General features: G+C 40.0%; 2 protein-coding genes across 3 annotated transcripts; one reads left to right on the forward strand and one right to left on the reverse strand.

Moving 5' to 3' along the window:
• The first annotated feature begins 287 nt into the window (after positions 1-287).
• LOC121551397 (immunoglobulin superfamily member 6) lies at positions 288-2781 on the forward strand. Of its 2 annotated transcripts, none has more exons than XM_041864026.2 (5): positions 288-814; positions 988-1061; positions 1245-1295; positions 1625-1754; positions 1999-2781. In XM_041864026.2, the coding sequence occupies exons 1-4, from the start codon at positions 442-444 to the stop codon at positions 1712-1714; spliced, it is 588 nt and encodes a 195-aa protein (XP_041719960.1). In that variant the 5' UTR covers positions 288-441; the 3' UTR covers positions 1715-1754; positions 1999-2781. The 2 variants fall into 2 exon arrangements, with proteins under 2 accessions (XP_041719960.1, XP_041719961.1); XM_041864027.2 differs by having other exon boundaries at positions 290-814; positions 988-1086; positions 1243-1295; positions 1644-1754.
• On the reverse strand, positions 2463-17547 carry LOC121551395 (transmembrane protein 180-like). The gene is made up of 8 exons (XM_041864024.2): positions 16995-17547; positions 16233-16547; positions 15804-16100; positions 15533-15655; positions 15169-15323; positions 14837-14920; positions 13972-14115; positions 2463-3199 (listed from the first exon to the last, which is right to left on the reverse strand). Exons 1-8 carry the CDS (start codon positions 17205-17207, stop codon positions 3058-3060), a joined length of 1473 nt encoding a protein of 490 aa, XP_041719958.2. The 5' UTR covers positions 17208-17547; the 3' UTR covers positions 2463-3057.
• Between the last annotated feature and the right edge of the window lie 28 nt (positions 17548-17575).

Genomic DNA, 17575 nt, shown 5'->3' on the forward strand with positions numbered 1-17575 from the left:
GAGTAAAATAGTTTGGGATTACAACACCAAACACATAATGATGAGATACTTGGTAAACAGGTTGGAAAAGTAAGAGAAGTGAAAACATCCATCTTCCTGTTCTGTCTATTACACACTTAGTCATGAGATCATAGCGCGCGCACGCTCTACACACACCCAACTGGTGTCAACGTAATGTTTTCATCAGAACGGACTTATCAGTGTTCTCCTCTACCACGCTAATTCATCTCGACAGCCAGTAAGGACACCAACTTCACTAAATGTGAATGTTTTTTAAACCAGTAAAGCTAAGTTAAATGTCTCTTTATGTCAGTATACTGTAACTTTTAATCAGTTTTAATCTGATATTTTCTCAAAGCACACAATGCTCCTCTTATTCCTTGGTGTAAACTATTTTGATTCCATATTAGTTATACTTATAACGATTGAAAGTACAACTTTATGATTGTACCTGTATCTCTTTTTCCTCCAGACATCATAGTGATCAAGACCGACTGCCACCCAGGGTTATCGTTACACCAGCCAGACGAGGTCATTTGGCAGATAGGGGGTCAGTCAGCCTCTCTCCCCTGTAACATCGCTTATGATACCAATATGGAAATTGACTTAATCTGGTTCGTCTTCAAGGAGGACGCTCACCACTCGGTCGATCTGATGACCCAGCAACACAAATACAGCCTGGAGAGAAACGCCCTGAATATCAACTCACTCCAGGCCAATGACAGCGGGGTGTACCACTGTGCTGCCTTGTTTAAAAACGTGGTATGCAGCGGGGCACATGAGATAGGACAGGGCACCACGCTGGTGGTGAGAGGTAAGAGCATAGAATTAAATAGAACACGCATCATTTGAAATTATTACTCACCATTTGATGTATCTCTATGGGTAAGAGTGTTTGGGGTAGCAAGGGGGCCTTTTCAATTCTACTCAAGTTTTGCCTTTACAACCATATGAAAACCAAGTGACAGTTCTCCTGTGTGCTTTCAGAGAGGGGCATGCAGATGGCCTGGCATGTTTTGCTGTGGCTGCTGTTTGTCCTGTTGGGCCTGTACAGTCTGGCGGTACTGATTCTGATCATTTGTAAGAAGGAAAGATATTGTATTACACTAGATACATACATATAATGATCATTATGAATTGGATGTTGTTTGAGACGTAACAATGGATAAAATATATTGACCAATCATGCAACCACCATAATCATCTAGTCTACATTGGATTCTAACCCGCTCATTCTACACTAGACTGGGAAAGACATTGCCGTTTGCAGAGGCACACAGAAGAGTGACATCCAGGTGAAGTCTTCTCTTTTGTACTGCCTCACTGAAGTTGTTCATGATGTCTTAAAGAATACTTGATGCCACCACAATGTGCAATGTGTTCACAATATTTAGTTTCACAAAGTTGTGGAAAGCCCGATGTCTTAAACAAGGAACAGTTCTATTTCTAAGCCCTTGCAATCATTGTTTTGTAAGAGGGGTTATTCCTCTTCAGTAAATTCCTAGTATAATCCTCAGTCTCACAATATTGAGACTTCAATGTATGTTTACATTCCAGAAAGACAAGGAAATACAACACTTTTTTGTTGTTATTTACCACTGCGATGTAACCAATTTGTTTGCAGTTCGTTCTATCTCTTACAGAAGAATACAGTTCGAGCACAGTTTGGTGCTGTTGTGCAAGAGCTGTACGGCAAGAGGAACTTACAAAGTAACAAGAAGAACCCCAACCACAGTGGCCCTGCTCAAAACAAGGTACAGGATGGTCAGATTGCATTTTCCTAATATGGCTTATTGGCTTTCCTAATAAGTAAGAGAGAGGCTGGGAAAGTGCTTAGATTTTGTGTTATGTTTATGTGTTATGACTCAGTTATATCAACCAGTTTTCAATTTACTAAATTATCATACCTTGTTCTTAAGCAAACTCTTCTCAAACAACACATCTAATCTACACCATGTTGACTCTACATCTGATAAACTCAACTGAATCGTCTTGCAGGTTGAAAGCCCCCACTCCAACCATCCAGAGGACATTTACCAAAACCAGTGACTCAACAAAAAGGAGAACAGCTATTGACAGCTACTTCCCTACACATCTTCAGGCGGGAGAGACTATAAGGACACTGCTGACCTGCAAAACGACTAACCAAAATCTAAAACTGACCCTTACCTTAACCAAACCCTTAACCCTGACCTAAATTTAACAAATTCGGAATATCGGTTTGCAGGTTAGGAGTGTCCGTATAGCCTTTTCCTCTTCAGGCAGCTTAAAATGGAAAACATGCTATATGGAGAGAGTAACAAGACAAAAATAATCCCAATTTGATTAACTTTAAATGAATCAGAAAGAAAAACGGAAATCCCTGTACTGAATCTGAAGTCCGCCTATTTGAATATCAGATTTTTTTGGTTCATGTTTCAGTTTAAAAAGTCAACGTAAATAACATGTGCAAGTTATTTGAATGAAGGCTTATTGTTTTTAATTAAAATGGAAACAGTGTAAAAAGACTTGTAGAAAACATTCCCCAACAAATTAATGCAAATAATTTGAATGAAAAGTAATAGCATATTTGATTGGTATTAACTATTTAGACAAAGGCACAACATCACAATGGTTCAGGTCCCATGATACCAGTATGTAGTATACACAATGTATACACTATGTCAAAGAAAATATCTGTTTTACATTCAATTTGTTTGGAGAACAAAGTCTGCAAACTAATAACCTATTTGAAAGTAATCTGATGCTACAATATATCCCTCAATAAACTTGGTTAAGTCATACAGTTTTCACAGTAACTAACATCATATTATTACATAGTGCATAGAGTAATAGCAGGCTCAGGTAGTGTGCTCCTGATACCAGAGTTAGGGTCAGTACCGTTCCCTTCATCACCACCAGACAAGTTCACCGACAAACATAATAAACACATACAGATGGAGAGTTTTCTTCTGCAGTACCCTCCTGCCATTACACCACCATGTTCCCTTTAGGAGTGCTGCAGCAGCCTGTCAAGTCTTAAAAGTCAGCATAGACAGAGAGATTAAGTTGAGTGACTCAGCCGTCGATATACTTGGTGTCCACGGTGTGACTGTTGCGTATTGAGAAGGGCCTCCAGGCGAAGACTTGCAGGGCGGCGACACACATGGGCACCACACACACCAGGTAGAACATGGTGGTGTGGAGGGCCTCCAAGTCACTGCAGGGGAGGAGTAGGACATTATTCAGACAGTACAGGATATGTTACAAGACATAGAGGAGCTACTGGAAATATGTTGTCATGAATTCAACCAGTATGTCTGTGTATCAAGACAATTTATAAAAAATTACATCTAATAATACTACGATAGAGACACATTAAAGTAGCGTATAATTAACTACCATGTCGTACATTGGTTCACTGAAACAATTAATGTAACATGTCAATGCGGTTATTTCACCACTAGGGGAAGTAAGCAGTCATCTCAGTAAGCGTAACAGTAGAGTTCAAGATATAACCCCAGCAAGTTGTCAAACACTACAACTACGGATAACAATGTGTGACATCTGCACCTGAAATGAATCAAATGCTACTTTAATTCAGCAGGTGACTCGCTGGCAGTGAACCAATCCTAGATCATTCCTACTCCTACTCTCATTCCTACTCCTACAGCCCCAAAATACACAAGGCCGTAACAGTAAGACTGGTTTGGTCAGGCTAAAGTTAATTTGCATGCTGCTCCAAACATGGATTATTGCTAATAATGCAAAACACTGAACAGGATTTTAAATGGTCGTTCTTGATAATCTAAAGTGCCTTCCTCTCCTCACTTATCTGAAGACAGGTCAGATACAAGCAAAATGGATGTCTATAGGGACTTCACTTTCACCTGTTCAGTTCTCACCACAATAATACAATTAGTATGGTAGAATGAAACACCTATATACCTTAAATGTTTATGGATTGAGAACCAGTTGAAGGGTTAATACAGAGCAGAGACATTTATGTGTTTTTCATAACTCCCTGCAGCTGGTCTGGGTATGTCAATGACGTGATGGAGATACAACTCCTCGTGGTGGCTGTGTGGAGATTGGAGTAACAATGGAACTAGTGTTATCATTTGTTTGTGCTTATGACCTGACACATGGCCACATGCACATAATCTCAAGGGCCAGGGAGGATGGTAAATGATAAATGCTTAAATGTATGTGGTTGAGAATGGGTTACGGATGACATGTTTAAACCATGTTTAAGTATTAATTGATATGTTTTATAATGTGTTATGAAATAATAAAGGTAAAACAGAATGAACATGATTAATACTTTGTACTTCAGATATATGTCTGGATAGTGAATATAGTCAATACAGAGTGTGATTGTTCTTTAATGTACGTATGTACATAATTTTTTGAGTCACGCCACTAATAAGATACAGAGGCCCCATTTAGAGAAGCGCAAGTAGCCCCCGTGAGTAGCCAACATGTGATAATGAAAATATGTTATTCATTTACATAGAGAGGAGTAACTATGTATGTTGACTATGCATTTGTGTCTGTATAAAAGGAGAGCTCCGGTTCAGGGCAAGCAGTTGCTCCATGGAGCAAGCTCGGCTTTGTTATGCAAATAATAAAAGTCTAATTTTTTTATTCACAAGCTCCAGTCTCTTGAGAAATATTTTTAAGTTGACTACTTTTGAGTCAAATATTTCTACGACATAATTGGCGAGCTTGCCAGGAGTTGACAACAGGGGCCAGAGACGGTGTACATCTGCAGTTATGAAATGGCTTGGACGGACCATACAAACAAAAGCGGCCGCTTTTAATAGGTAAGCCAAGTTCTTACTTATATAGTATAAAGTTTGTGTGGTTCGATCCGGGGCACGGCCTCAGCTGCAGAAAACCAAGTAGGTCTCTCCAAATTTAAGAACCAGAAAATTAGAGACTGGGAGCTTTTGAATTTAAGAATACATGTCGATGTCACTCAGTTGTTCGTCTGAACCGTCTGTTCAATTCATTTGATTCATCCTGCTGATCGCTTTGTCTGGGTCATTTCGGCACGGGCGGTTGTCCATCTGGTTGAGCGATCAGACAATAACATGTTAGAAAGTCCTGCGAATACCGCTATAAACGTGTCGAGGAAGTGTATCGTTTATAGGCTGCTTAGGTAGGCAGAAATCCTGTGCAATACTGCTTATTTTCTGTGTCGAGGAAGTGTATCAGAAAAAAAAAAGGGCAGAATTTACAGGTTGCTTAGGAAAGCGTAGTAGAAGTCCAGGTGTGTCGAGGAAGTGTATCACCTAGGGGGCTAAATAAATAAGAATCCTGTATAAAATCGTCTTTCTTGTGTCGGGGAAGTGAATCAGAAAGGGTCGATCAGGTAAAAAGATAGGTAATCCTCAGTAGGTGACATAAATTGGAGTTAACACCGGTCATCCTGAGTAGGTGAACGGGATAAACAGTCACTAAGGCTTCAAAATATAGAGAAAGTGTTAAATAGAGTAGGTCTGATCATGTGGATGAGTGGTTTGCTTGGGCTACTGTGAGTCATTAAACTGTCTGATTCATTTGGGTACAAGTGGCTGCTCATCTGTGTGAGTGAGAAATCCTGCAAGTAAATAGCCTTTCTGTAAGGAAAGGAAATATATTTGAGGTCGTTTGAAGCTTCTGTCTGATGGAGAAAGGGCGTGCCCAATCTCACATTAGGAAAGAGAAGAATAAATGGTGCGTGGATATTCATTGACCAACTGAGTGTAGAAAATTCACGTTACCAGGAGGGGTAGAATAAATCCTGTTGGAGGAACAGGTCACGTGTACCGGTGTGATCATATGACGTCTATGCATTGTATTTTGATCAATCTTTTAGGGTATGTTTCTGACATTATATTTGGAAACTTTAGAGGTGATGTAGTATTATGATAAATTGACTACAGTAAAATAATAACTGGGATAGGGTTAACATTCCAAATTTGGGCTCTTTGGTAGAATAAAATATTCCTGTAGGTTATACAAATAGTAATTAAGCGCGTTTGAGAACAACATTGTATAAATATGGAATAAGAGTGGTATAATGGTGTAAATGAGTCGCACTCTAAAGTTTGAATGATGAGATATAGAGGTGTGTATGATAATTATATATATATACACGTTGGAATAATAAGCTTTTCTTGTAAATTATATCTTGGAGTTTCGTACAACAATGCCTGTCATGGAATTTTGTAAGATCAGTGAATAGTGACCAGCATATACGATTCTGGGAGGATTCTATGACTGGGGAAGGATTTGGGTAATTTGTTGTTCGTTCCGCTGAGACTAGATTGTGATTAATTGATTTGTGGCAATAAAGAATCATTAGAAACATGAATAGTTTGGTAGATGTGAATATATTAGAATATAATGAATTTTATGGGAGTGTAATTTATTACGAGGGATTGGATAACATTATAGGTGTTGACTTGTACGTAGACGTACGTGGGGATGGGAGAAAGTACATAGAGCATGTGGTGGAATTAAGCATTATAATAAACTATCTATTATTTCAGAAGCAGAGGTGATATAGTCAAGGAATTGTAGTATATTAGGGGAAAATATAATTCATTTGGTTAGGTCGTTAGATCTGTTTCCAAATCAATGAATGTGGGGTTTGACTTGTTGACTGCTAAGTTATTTACGTTGAGCGTGTGAGATCTGTGTCCTTCAAAGCTATTTTCTGATAAAGTGTGGTATGTGCCAGATACTAAAACGACTGACCATTATCATTGAAATAAAGGAGGATTAACTTGTCTTTTCAATAAAGCATAGATTCTGCATCGCTGATCAGAGTCTAGGTTTTCTAAGTATAGTTCAACTATGGTTGTGGGTTGTTTAGATTGACGGAGCAGTCAGGATAAGACTGGACGATTTAGCAGCCTGCGTCTTTTCAGACTGAAGGACTCACTTATTCAACGGGAAAGAGGGAGGAGTGTCTATAGTCTGATCAGAAAGGACAGTTACATACATTTGAATAGCGGACTGGCAATTGCGATAGTTATGGCCATAATTTGAATTGTTTAGGTAGACTGGAATGAAAGTAAGGTCTTTTAATAATATGAATATACATATATTAGTAGTTATTGTTGGGATGTGAATAGACTTTACTAATGCCATGAACTAGTTTCCAGGTAAAAGAGAGTCATACTTGCTTGACTGTATCAAGCTGAAAGAGATATTTGAAGCAAGTTTGAATAGTTGGATGGAAAACATTTATTTGACAAATTCTAATTGTTATTACTTTATTCTATAGTTTGCGTGACACCAGTGATGTATGCGAATAGTTGGTGAATTCTAGAATTATAATTTATTTTCGTTATGTGAACCAGGGGATGCAAGGAGCTTTGGCTATTATGCTGAGGGAATAGCACCAATTTATAGTGGGTTCTAGATTTGTTGAATAAACAAACTTATATTTTAAACTAAAGTAATGCAATAGGCTACAATTATAACATTATCAGAAAAATGCACTATACGCTCATCTGTGGTCCTCTGTAGCTCAGTTGGTAGAGCACGGTGCTTGCAACGCCAGGGTTGCGTGTTCGATTCCCAAGGGGGGCTAGTATAAGTATAAAAATGTATGAGCTCACTAATTGTGGGTCGCTTGGGATAAGAGCATCAGCTAAATGACTAACGTGAAAATGTTAACGGGTATGGAGAGAAGAGTGCGTGGTAGTAATTTTTTTGGACATTGAATAAGGTTTTGCTGATTAAACGAGTGACAATGGTGGAATATGTCTATAAATAAATTGGATCGTGATAAATGGATGATTTCAATATATGATGGTAAACTACAGCAAGTGTTTGGTGTTACTTGTAGCTTACTTAGAAAGGATAGTTGAATAGATCTCATTCATTCTGATAATGGCGGAGTGATGGTTTAATTGCGTGGCTATGATTTTAGTTGATTACAAGAGAAATAGGATATAGTTTACGACGCATGGAGAAGTGAATGTCTTATATGGTAATAGATAAACTGAACCAAACATGACGTTACTACGGCAATTTAGGATGGTTAATGTTGTTAAGTTCGTTTTTAAACCATATGATAGAGGTAAATGCAGAACGCTGTTTGAAAGTGTGTTTTATTAGGTCTGCTAGCAAAAATGGAAGAATTTCCATTTTTGTCTGCAGGTGTTAACCATTGGGGCTTGCTGAAACGTGAGAGCGCTATAAGGGACATTATGGGTTACATTAGGTGTACAAGGATCGCGTTTTTTGTAGGAAGTCGTAGGAGGTTGAATATTATCGGCAGGAAATTGCTAGCTAGTTAGCGGTGAGAGCTAGTGCAGTTTTCGTTGGGTGACGTCACTTGCTCTATGAACTGGAAGTAGTTGCTTTGCGGGGGCCGCGGCTTTTGTGGAGCGACGGGTGGCGGTGCTTCGATGGTGAGTGTTGTCGATGTGTGCAGAGGGTCCCTGGTTCGAATCCAGTAAGGGACAGAAAGCAAATCTTTTACATTGATGCTATTGACGTGAATTACTGGTTTCAATGATAACATTATAGGAAATATGTTGTCCTACCAATCCATGTCGGATAGGATAACATAGTAATTAAAATTGCATATCGGTGAATTTGATGTTTTATTGGTTTTTACTATAAATGTAAAATAATTTGTCATCTGTTGAGGTACCGTTATGAGGAAAATTAGCAGTAGAGTATGATAGATATTGTAGAGGGTTTAAAAAATAAGTAAGTTAATTGGGTGATGAGACAGGTTGACTTGATGTTGAATAGGATTGTTTAATATAAGTAATTATTTATATTTAGGAGAATGAGGATATGTTATTAGGTAGTATTGCTTTGTGGAGACGATTTACTAATGAAGAACATGTCTCGATAGTTGAATAAGGAACGATATTTGATCATTGATCATTTTATTATGACATTATATAGTTTGTTTAAACAGCGGTGAGTTATGACGATGGTTCATTACTTCAGATAACGATCATTTGTTTATGGTACGTTGAACGATGGGAGGTAGTTGTTGCTGTTGACCTAATGGATTAAGTAGACATCTTTTTATGGGTTTTGGATTATGAAACAATAGGTTTATATTTTAAAAAACATCAATGCAACAGTTTGCGATGTTTAAATTACTAAAAATGGGTTATAGGTTTATAGTGGAAGGTGTAGTTAACTTAATAAAACGTGTTATTATCTAGTGTCTTCTAAGTGGGATAAAAAATTTTTTTTCCAGGATTGATGGGAGTCTCCTATAATATTATGTTAGGGGTAAAGTAAGACACGACGTATCAAACAATTTAAAATCGATGCTGGGGTTAACATATCTAGTCTTACTTAAGCGGTGTACGTGATTGTATTGGAGGGAAGACATTTAGAGGGAAGTTAGGAACAATAAAAGGGGTTACTGATATTTCCTAGGTTGTTGATAATGTAAACGATAATGCTTTATTTGATATGGGATCACAAGGAGCAGATGTAGGGGTTCAATAATCATGATGGGATTTAAAGAGGATATAATCATTGTAAACTCAGAGGAATTTTGAGTGGTTTTAATTTTTCAAAGGTTTGATATAATATTTTTATGGAGTAGTTCTGAGGAGTGAGATTGATACGAATGATTGTTGATGAGATAGGACTGGGGATATATGTATGATGTTTTGTGTGTAATTACTATCTTTGGATTGTTGATTATATGTTAACGACATGTATACTTTCTCTTCCAGGAACATGGGGATTTCTTTATATCTCATTAGGATGTTAAAAAAGTCTGTAGGTTAGGGTGGAACTAGTTAGTAAAATTAAGTAGTTTTATTTTTAGGTTGTCATTAGGGAGCTACCAAAATAAATAAGGCCTGGCCATTTTTTGTTTGTTTATTGTTTTACTATATGGTGTTCGAATAACCACAAACAAACTACTTAGTATGAAATGTTAGCTGTATAGGATTTTTATTTCTATTTTGGGTTTTTTGACGGGATGGAAGTGAAATATCTTAAAAAGGGGCATACACATGTAATTTGGGTTTTATTTACTGAGGGATAAGTAAATGTGTGTGATTTATTTTTGAAAAGAGCTGTACTAAGGACTTACTGTACAATCGGGATACAACATTTATGAAATGTCTTGATGGTTATTAATGAGTAGTATACTATTGGATGAAACAATTCATTGAATGATTTCAATGACCTCTGAAATCTGTCCTGTCTTTATAGTGTGACCTGATCATCCACACTGTAAATTCTAGAGGCATGCTGAATTAGGGGGTTAGATATAATAAGGATAATTGTGAAGAAGTTTATAATTTGGACAAATTCATATATATATATATATTAGTCCAAACAGGACAAGGATGAAGTGAGAGAGTTAGTCCTGAAGGAGAGGTATTCCTTGAATAGTGTTATGGGATAAAGTTAAGTAAAGATATGCTCAAGGGTTGTCATTTTAAGTTTAGTTATTATTTTTGGTTTAATAGGCAATATTGTTGTTGTTTTGTTTTTTTAACACATGAATCACGATGTGATGCATGTGTCCAAGGGGGGAAGTTGGGCTTACAGAGGTTTTAATGTTTTATAATGGTTTTGTGGGGAAATATGCAAGGTGTATTAAGGATATGAGCAGTAGTAATAATGTGTTATTGGTTAGGTTAAATCTTTTTTGTTTTTGTGATAGGAAGCATGAAATAAGTGGACTACAACAAGCTGGTAGCAGGTGTGCTTCATCATTTCAAGGCTTCTCTTGATGGATGAGAGGACATAAGAAGCATACTGTGTCTCACCTAACCTAACAATGTTCTTCAGATTTTCTTTTCATGGGTGAAGATAACTCTGCCCAACTGAGTAGGAGAATCTGAGTATTTTCTGTGCCCTGGAGACTATGTGATGGCAAAAGACTACAGAAGAAAGAGCTGGAAAGACCCTATGTGGAGGGGCCTGTACCAGGTGTTGTTGGCTACCTTAATGATGGTAAAAGTGGTGGAGACAGATACTTAGATCCATGTTTCCCACTATAGGAGTGTTCCAACCTCAGCCATTGGGTAGCATTGTTGTATTTTGTGTGTGTCTGTGCTTGTGTCTTTGCAGCAGTAACTCCAAGCTTCCCTATGGGTAAGCTGATAGAAGGACACTCTTCGCAGACTGATGTCGATAGATTGAGAGGGACTCTGGCTGATCTGGAGACCCTAGTGATGGGGAAGGTTAACAGCTAATGTGACCATACATCGTCATCCAGGTTACACCAACGGCGGTACGGATAGAGGGGAGCGTGATCGGGTATCATCTAAACCATTGTACCAGAGTGAGGGAACTGATGACTAGGAGACCACCGAGACTTCCAAGACCTTCCAGACCGCCGAGAGATTCCAGACCACCGAGAGATTCCAGACATTCAAGATGTTATTACGGATGGTGTCATAATGCATAGTAGAAATAATTCGGTCCAGAGCGGTGTGAACCTCAATAAAAACAAAAAACCCTCTACCCGGCTGAAGAGGAACAACAAAGGCGGTGAAGACGCTCCTGTCCGACACCACCTCTGCCAGGAGACCTGAATCCAGCATCAAATCAAAGCAATCAATTGCATTCTCTTTTGTGCCTTTTCTCTCAAGAATGTGACAGGAGTCCATGTGGAGTGAGCAGGAGGAGAGAGGTCTATGCAAATGCAACGTTCTTCGTAGTTTGGGTATACTGGTTTGCAAATGGACAAAACAGAATGATGGTGGAGGTGGGGCGGCTCAGGTGTGACATTGGAATTGGGACATGGGCAATCCAAGATGAACTATGAAGCTATCTGAAGAACATAATGAAGACGCCAGAAGATTGAGTGCCGGTAGAGTAAGGGAGTATGTTGATTAAGGAGGTATTATACACTGCTAAATTTATAGTAATTTAGACTAGGAATGCATTAAGATAATGATCTGTTGTAATTCTCGTTATGAGGAAGTTAATGCTAGAATTATGATAGTATAAATATACATTCTGCCAGTGTCAATATGTGCCAAGGTGAGAGATTTAACTTTGAATGATGGAACCAAAGTGAATAACTAAGAATTGTCATTCTAAATTTGTTTTGGGTAATTAATCTGATAATGACTATGAATTATAAGGTGACTGATTGATTTGAATAAGTTATTAATGTTAATAACTAATGATGTTGACATTGCAATTAATTGATTAGATATTGATATTGATTCTTTTGATTGTTATAATAATTGTGATATGTTGACACTATTCTTAACATGTCCTAGATGTTATGGTTAAAACAAAGTTGCATTTATTTCTTATATATTTTGATGTGTTAGGATACTACCACGTATATTGGAAATGCTACAACAAAACAAAAAGGGGAGCAATGGTTACAAAGCTCAATAGAACAATTTGGAGGTTAATTTAGAGGAAAACCTTCCAGACTCGTAACCAATACCTGACTGGGCTCTGGGTCCTCATCAGGATGGGTCAGACAATGAGGAAGATACATTGGTCTGAATATATATTCTTATAAACATGTAACCACAGATGGCAAGGCTAAGAATAAGTATATGCACATGCTTACACTCATTTTATGTTAACTTTTGTTTTATTGGTTGGGACTTATAGAGTCCCAACAGGGGGGAATATATGGTAGAATGAAACACCTATATACCTTAAATGTTTATGGATTGAGAACCAGTTGAAGGGTTAATACAGAGCAGAGACATTTATGTGTTTTTCATAACTCCCTGCAGCTGGTCTGGGTATGTCAATGACGTGATGGAGATACAACTCCTCATGGTGGCTGTGTGAAGATTAGAGTAACAATGGAACTAGTGTTATCATTTGTTTGTGCTTATGACCTGACACATAGCCACATGCACATAATCTCAAGGGCCAGGGAGGATGGTAAATGATAAATGCTTAAATGTATGTGGTTGAGAATGGGTTACGGATGACATGTTTAAACCATGTTTAAGTATTAATTGATATGTTTTATAATGTGTTATGAAATGATAAAGGTAAAACAGAATGAACATGATTAATACTTTGTACTTCAGATATATGTCTGGATAGTGAATATAGTCAATACAGAGTGTGATTGTTCTTTAATGTACGTATGTACATAATTCAGTCACGCCACTAATAAGATACAGAGGCCCCATTTAGAGAAGCGCAAGTAGCCCCCGTGAGTAGCCAACATGTGATAATGAAAATATGTTATTCATTTACATAGAGAGAAGTAACTATGTATGTTGACTATGCATTTGTGTCTGTATAAAAGGAGAGCTCCGGTTCAGGGCAAGCAGTTGCTCCATGGAGCAAGCTCGGCTTTGTTATGCAAATAATACAAGTCTAATTTTTTTATTCACAAGCTCCAGTCTCTTGAGAAATATTTTTAAGTTGACTACTTTTGAGTCAAATATTTCTACGACATTAGCAAAAAGGAGATAAGGAGAGGCCATTTTAGACTATTGAGATGCAGCCCTTACCTGGGGTTTGCATTCCTCCCAGCAGCCCTTACCTGGGGTTTGCATTCCTCCCAGCAGCCCTTACCTGGGGTTTGCATTCCTCCCAGCAGCCCTTACCTGGGGTTTGCATCCCTCCCAGCAGCCCTTACCTGGGGTTTGCATTCCTCCCAGCAGCCCTTACCTGGGGTTTGCATTCCTCCCAGCAGCCCTTACCTGGGGTTTGCATTCCTCCCAGCAGCCCTTACCTGGGGTTTGCATTCCACCCAGCAGCCCTTACCTGGGGTTTGCATCCCTCCCAGCAGCCCTTATCTGAGGTTTGCATCCCTCCCAGCAGCCCTTACCTGGGGTTTGCATCCCTCCCAGCAGCCCTTATCTGGGTTTTGCATCCATCCCAGCAGCCCTTACCTGGGGTTTGCATCTGTCCCAGCAGCCCTTACCTGGGTTTTGCATCCCTCCCAGCAGCCCTTACCTGGGGTTTGCAACCCTCCCAGCAGCCCTTACCTGGGGTTTGCATCCCTCCCAGCAGCCCTTTCCTGGGGTTTGCAACCCTCCCAGCAGCCCTTACCTGGGGTTTGCATCCCTCCCAGCGTCCTTGAGGTTCTCGTAGCCAAACTGGTTTAGGATGGAGACCACCAGCATAGGAGCCAGAGACTGGGCTGGTTTAGTGAACAGAGCATTGGTCCCAAACACCATGGAGGAGAGGGGGGAGCTGTAGAGGACACAGAGGGAAAGGACACAACAAGGCTTTAATACTTGATCCACTTACATTGATGTCATAAGGAGGATATAACAATGACAATAATAATCATGGATTGGAATGATTGGATTTATATTTTCCATCAAGGGCTCAAGGCATTTTTAGTCATACCCTTGCTAGTGTTTACATCCATCACTGTGTTTACGTGACTTAGAGATGCACATTCATTGTAACATTTTACAATTGAAGTCCAAATAGCATACCTCTTCCACACTTACTTTGGTGGGTTAATATCAATACATACTTAATGTGCCCTACAAAGTACATACAGCCTCAGTTACTTTTGTAATGTTAGGTAGGTGCCCTTACAAGGGAGGCTGTTAGGTACTGTAGCACTGCCTATGAAGCTCAGTGTTAGCCTACAGAACATTTTACATTTACATTTTAGTCATTTAGCAGACGCTCTTATCCAGAGTGACTTACAGGAGCAATTAGGGTTAAGTGCCTTGCTCAAGGGCACATCGACAGATTTTTCACCTAGTCGGCTCGGGGATTAGAACCAGCGACCTTTCGGTTACTGGCACAACGCTCTTAACCACTAAGCTACCTGCCGACACCCCTGAGGGAGTAGTGTTCTATTACTGTCTGTCTATAATGGATGGCTGGGCGGGTGGAGTTCACTGTGTGCTGATGTGGCACTATTATAACTGTGACACAGCAGACCTGGGTTTACCTGCGCTTGTGTCTCTGAAGGTCTGAGTCGATAATGTCAGCCAGAGGCAGGTTAAACAGACTGAAGGCTGCCTGGACAAGGACCCTTAATGGCGACAAAGATATTTTTGTAATTAAATTTTTTTTACAATTAAAGTGTTTGTGTGATAAAGCAAACAGTTGTAAAATGGCGCTGTTGTATATCCAACTCATGGAGCAAATCATGTTACTGAATTACATAACTGACACTGATATATGTGGACAATCACTGTCATTAATGACAGTGACTACAATAACATATAAATAGATGATATAATAACATTACAATGACAATTCGATAACATAACTTCTTACATGTTAGCGGTCAGGAAGAATGCCAGAATGTAGTAGTGATGTGGCCCCAGCACTAGCATGACGGCAGCCATGCCAGCCTCTACGTAGAAGGTGAGCAGGATGATCTTGTAGTAGCCCAGGCCCTGGAGCAGGCTCTGACTGCTCAGCACCACCAACTGAGAGAGACACACCACAGAGATGACAGTAAGGTACAGTACAGTAAGTAACACCATGGGAATAAATCAACAAGGCAATGCTAGAAAATAGGTGGTCTAATGTGTGGTCAGCACTTGGCAAGGCACTCCATGCAATACACTGGTGGTGCTGAGTGAGGTTAGTGACTCCCTCCACTCAGTATAAAGGGTTTTGAGCTGCGGTATGTTACCTGAGGACAGATAAAGCCGGCTCCATACATGAAGCTCTTGGCCAGTGATGGCAGCACGTTGGGGGGTATCAGATGCTCGGCGAAGATCATAGTGAAGTTATTATAGAATGCCACCATGAAGACCTGGAAAAAGTGCAATGGATAGGAAATATAAATGTAATGGTCAGATGTGGTACACACTCATATATCCCCATTAACAGAACAAACCAAGTGATATGTGCCCACATTCTGTGGCCCCATTGAGCGGCTGTATCCCAGTCTTTTTTCTGACCTGGAAGAAGTTCATGAGCACAAAGAGCTGGAAGTCCCTATTGGTCATGATCTGCAAGGTCATAGAGGTCACCAAGGAGAAGGAAAGAGTTGACTGGCCAGAACCCTGGTCGTTTGACCCCGGTGCTGACTCTTTGGTGTCGAAGCGGCTCTCACTGTGTAGGCCTGTGTAGATCATGCAGCCACAGGCCAGAACAGCCACCAGGACAGTGAAGCCCTGGAAGGATGGGAAGTCATCCATGTTCTGGGAGAGGAGGCCGCAGAATAGAACACTGGAGGAACCTATAAGGGACGCCACCTGGGGAGAGGAGGGGGAAGAGGAGATAAACGTGAGAACACTTTACTGACTTCAGACAACAAAATAAATACCTTATACAGCTAAAATGAAACTTGTAAAAGAAACACTTCACAAAACACCTCCCTTTTCTACCTGGTTGTACTTGATGAGTCTCAGTCTGCTCTGGTGGTGGCCTGATATCTCTGCAAAGAGGGCGCACTGTGCCAGCAACACAAACGTCAGCATCCCATCGAACGCACACAACGCCACCATTAGGTGGACGCCGCTCATCCAGTCGCCGGGGGCGTACTCTCGCCATGGGAACCAGGCGAGCAGGAAGGCGAGTGCGTAGAAGGGAGCACCATACAAGATGGAGAGACGACGTTGAGAGCAGCATGGTACGCGGGAGTTATCCTGCAGGTAGCCGAACAGAGGGTCGTTCACTGCGTTCCACACCATGTACACCACCTGTCAGGATGAAGAGATGACAAAGAAGGATGACATAATAATTGTCTTGTTTGCATAGAAATGTGTATCTCGAAGTTGCTAATATTGCACAATTGCCCAAATTACATGTCTAAGGACTGTATATGCTGTCATGTGTGGTTCGTTCCACTTAATAAAAGTGTGAGCAAGCTGCATGGCCAAGAATACCATTGTGCATACTTTCCTCACTACCATTGAGCATTGACATATCAAGCCAGTTATTCCCATTTTGAATTGACATACTATTATTGGGCAGTGTACAATGTAGGCCTACTATTATGCAAGTACATAATAGTCATAGGGCCCTACGGCTACAGTTGCTGTTTAATAAATAATAATTTGGTTCAGTTACTGGCCCAACGCTCTAACCACTAGGCTACCTAATGCCCAGAAAGTTTACAGTATCTGTTACTGTAGTACAGTACTCACTTGTGACTGATGGAAAGCTCCCTCTGATATGTTGTACTTGTTGAGGAACAGCTTGACATAGTAGAAGCTAAATATACTGTTCATCATGCCTGCTCCCAGGGTGGTCATGGAGTAAGCCACTGCGGGAGGGTGAGCCCCCAGACTCGCCAGGTGCCCCAGGATGTTAAGGCCGCCGAAGGTGCGAACACCTGCGGCTGGTTTCTCCACGGTCATGCCTGGTGGTGGTTTAATTTCTCCAGGCTACTCACTTTGATCTCATTTAATTACCACATATTTGCAAAGTGAGTCGAGTGTCATTTGAGTGAAAAATCTATATGACTACACAGCAGGTGAGTTAAAGAAACTGAGTTTACAGCTATTCATATTCCATGGCAAAAGTACTGGAGTCGCGTGCAGGATTTCTACTATTTCGGCTTGGTCAGCAAACAGACTTTACAAATTAAGATAACATCACTGATGAATACACAATTAGAAATATGTGTTAATATAAAATAACAAATTATGCTCCTCTCCTCGCTTGCAGATATCAAACCTGTTTCTGTAAATGCGGAAATGGGCGGGGCAATAACCCATGTGACCGA

The sequence above is a fragment of the Coregonus clupeaformis genome, chromosome 35 (assembly GCF_020615455.1).
Source record: "Coregonus clupeaformis isolate EN_2021a chromosome 35, ASM2061545v1, whole genome shotgun sequence".
Classification (NCBI taxonomy): Eukaryota; Metazoa; Chordata; class Actinopteri; order Salmoniformes; family Salmonidae; genus Coregonus; species Coregonus clupeaformis.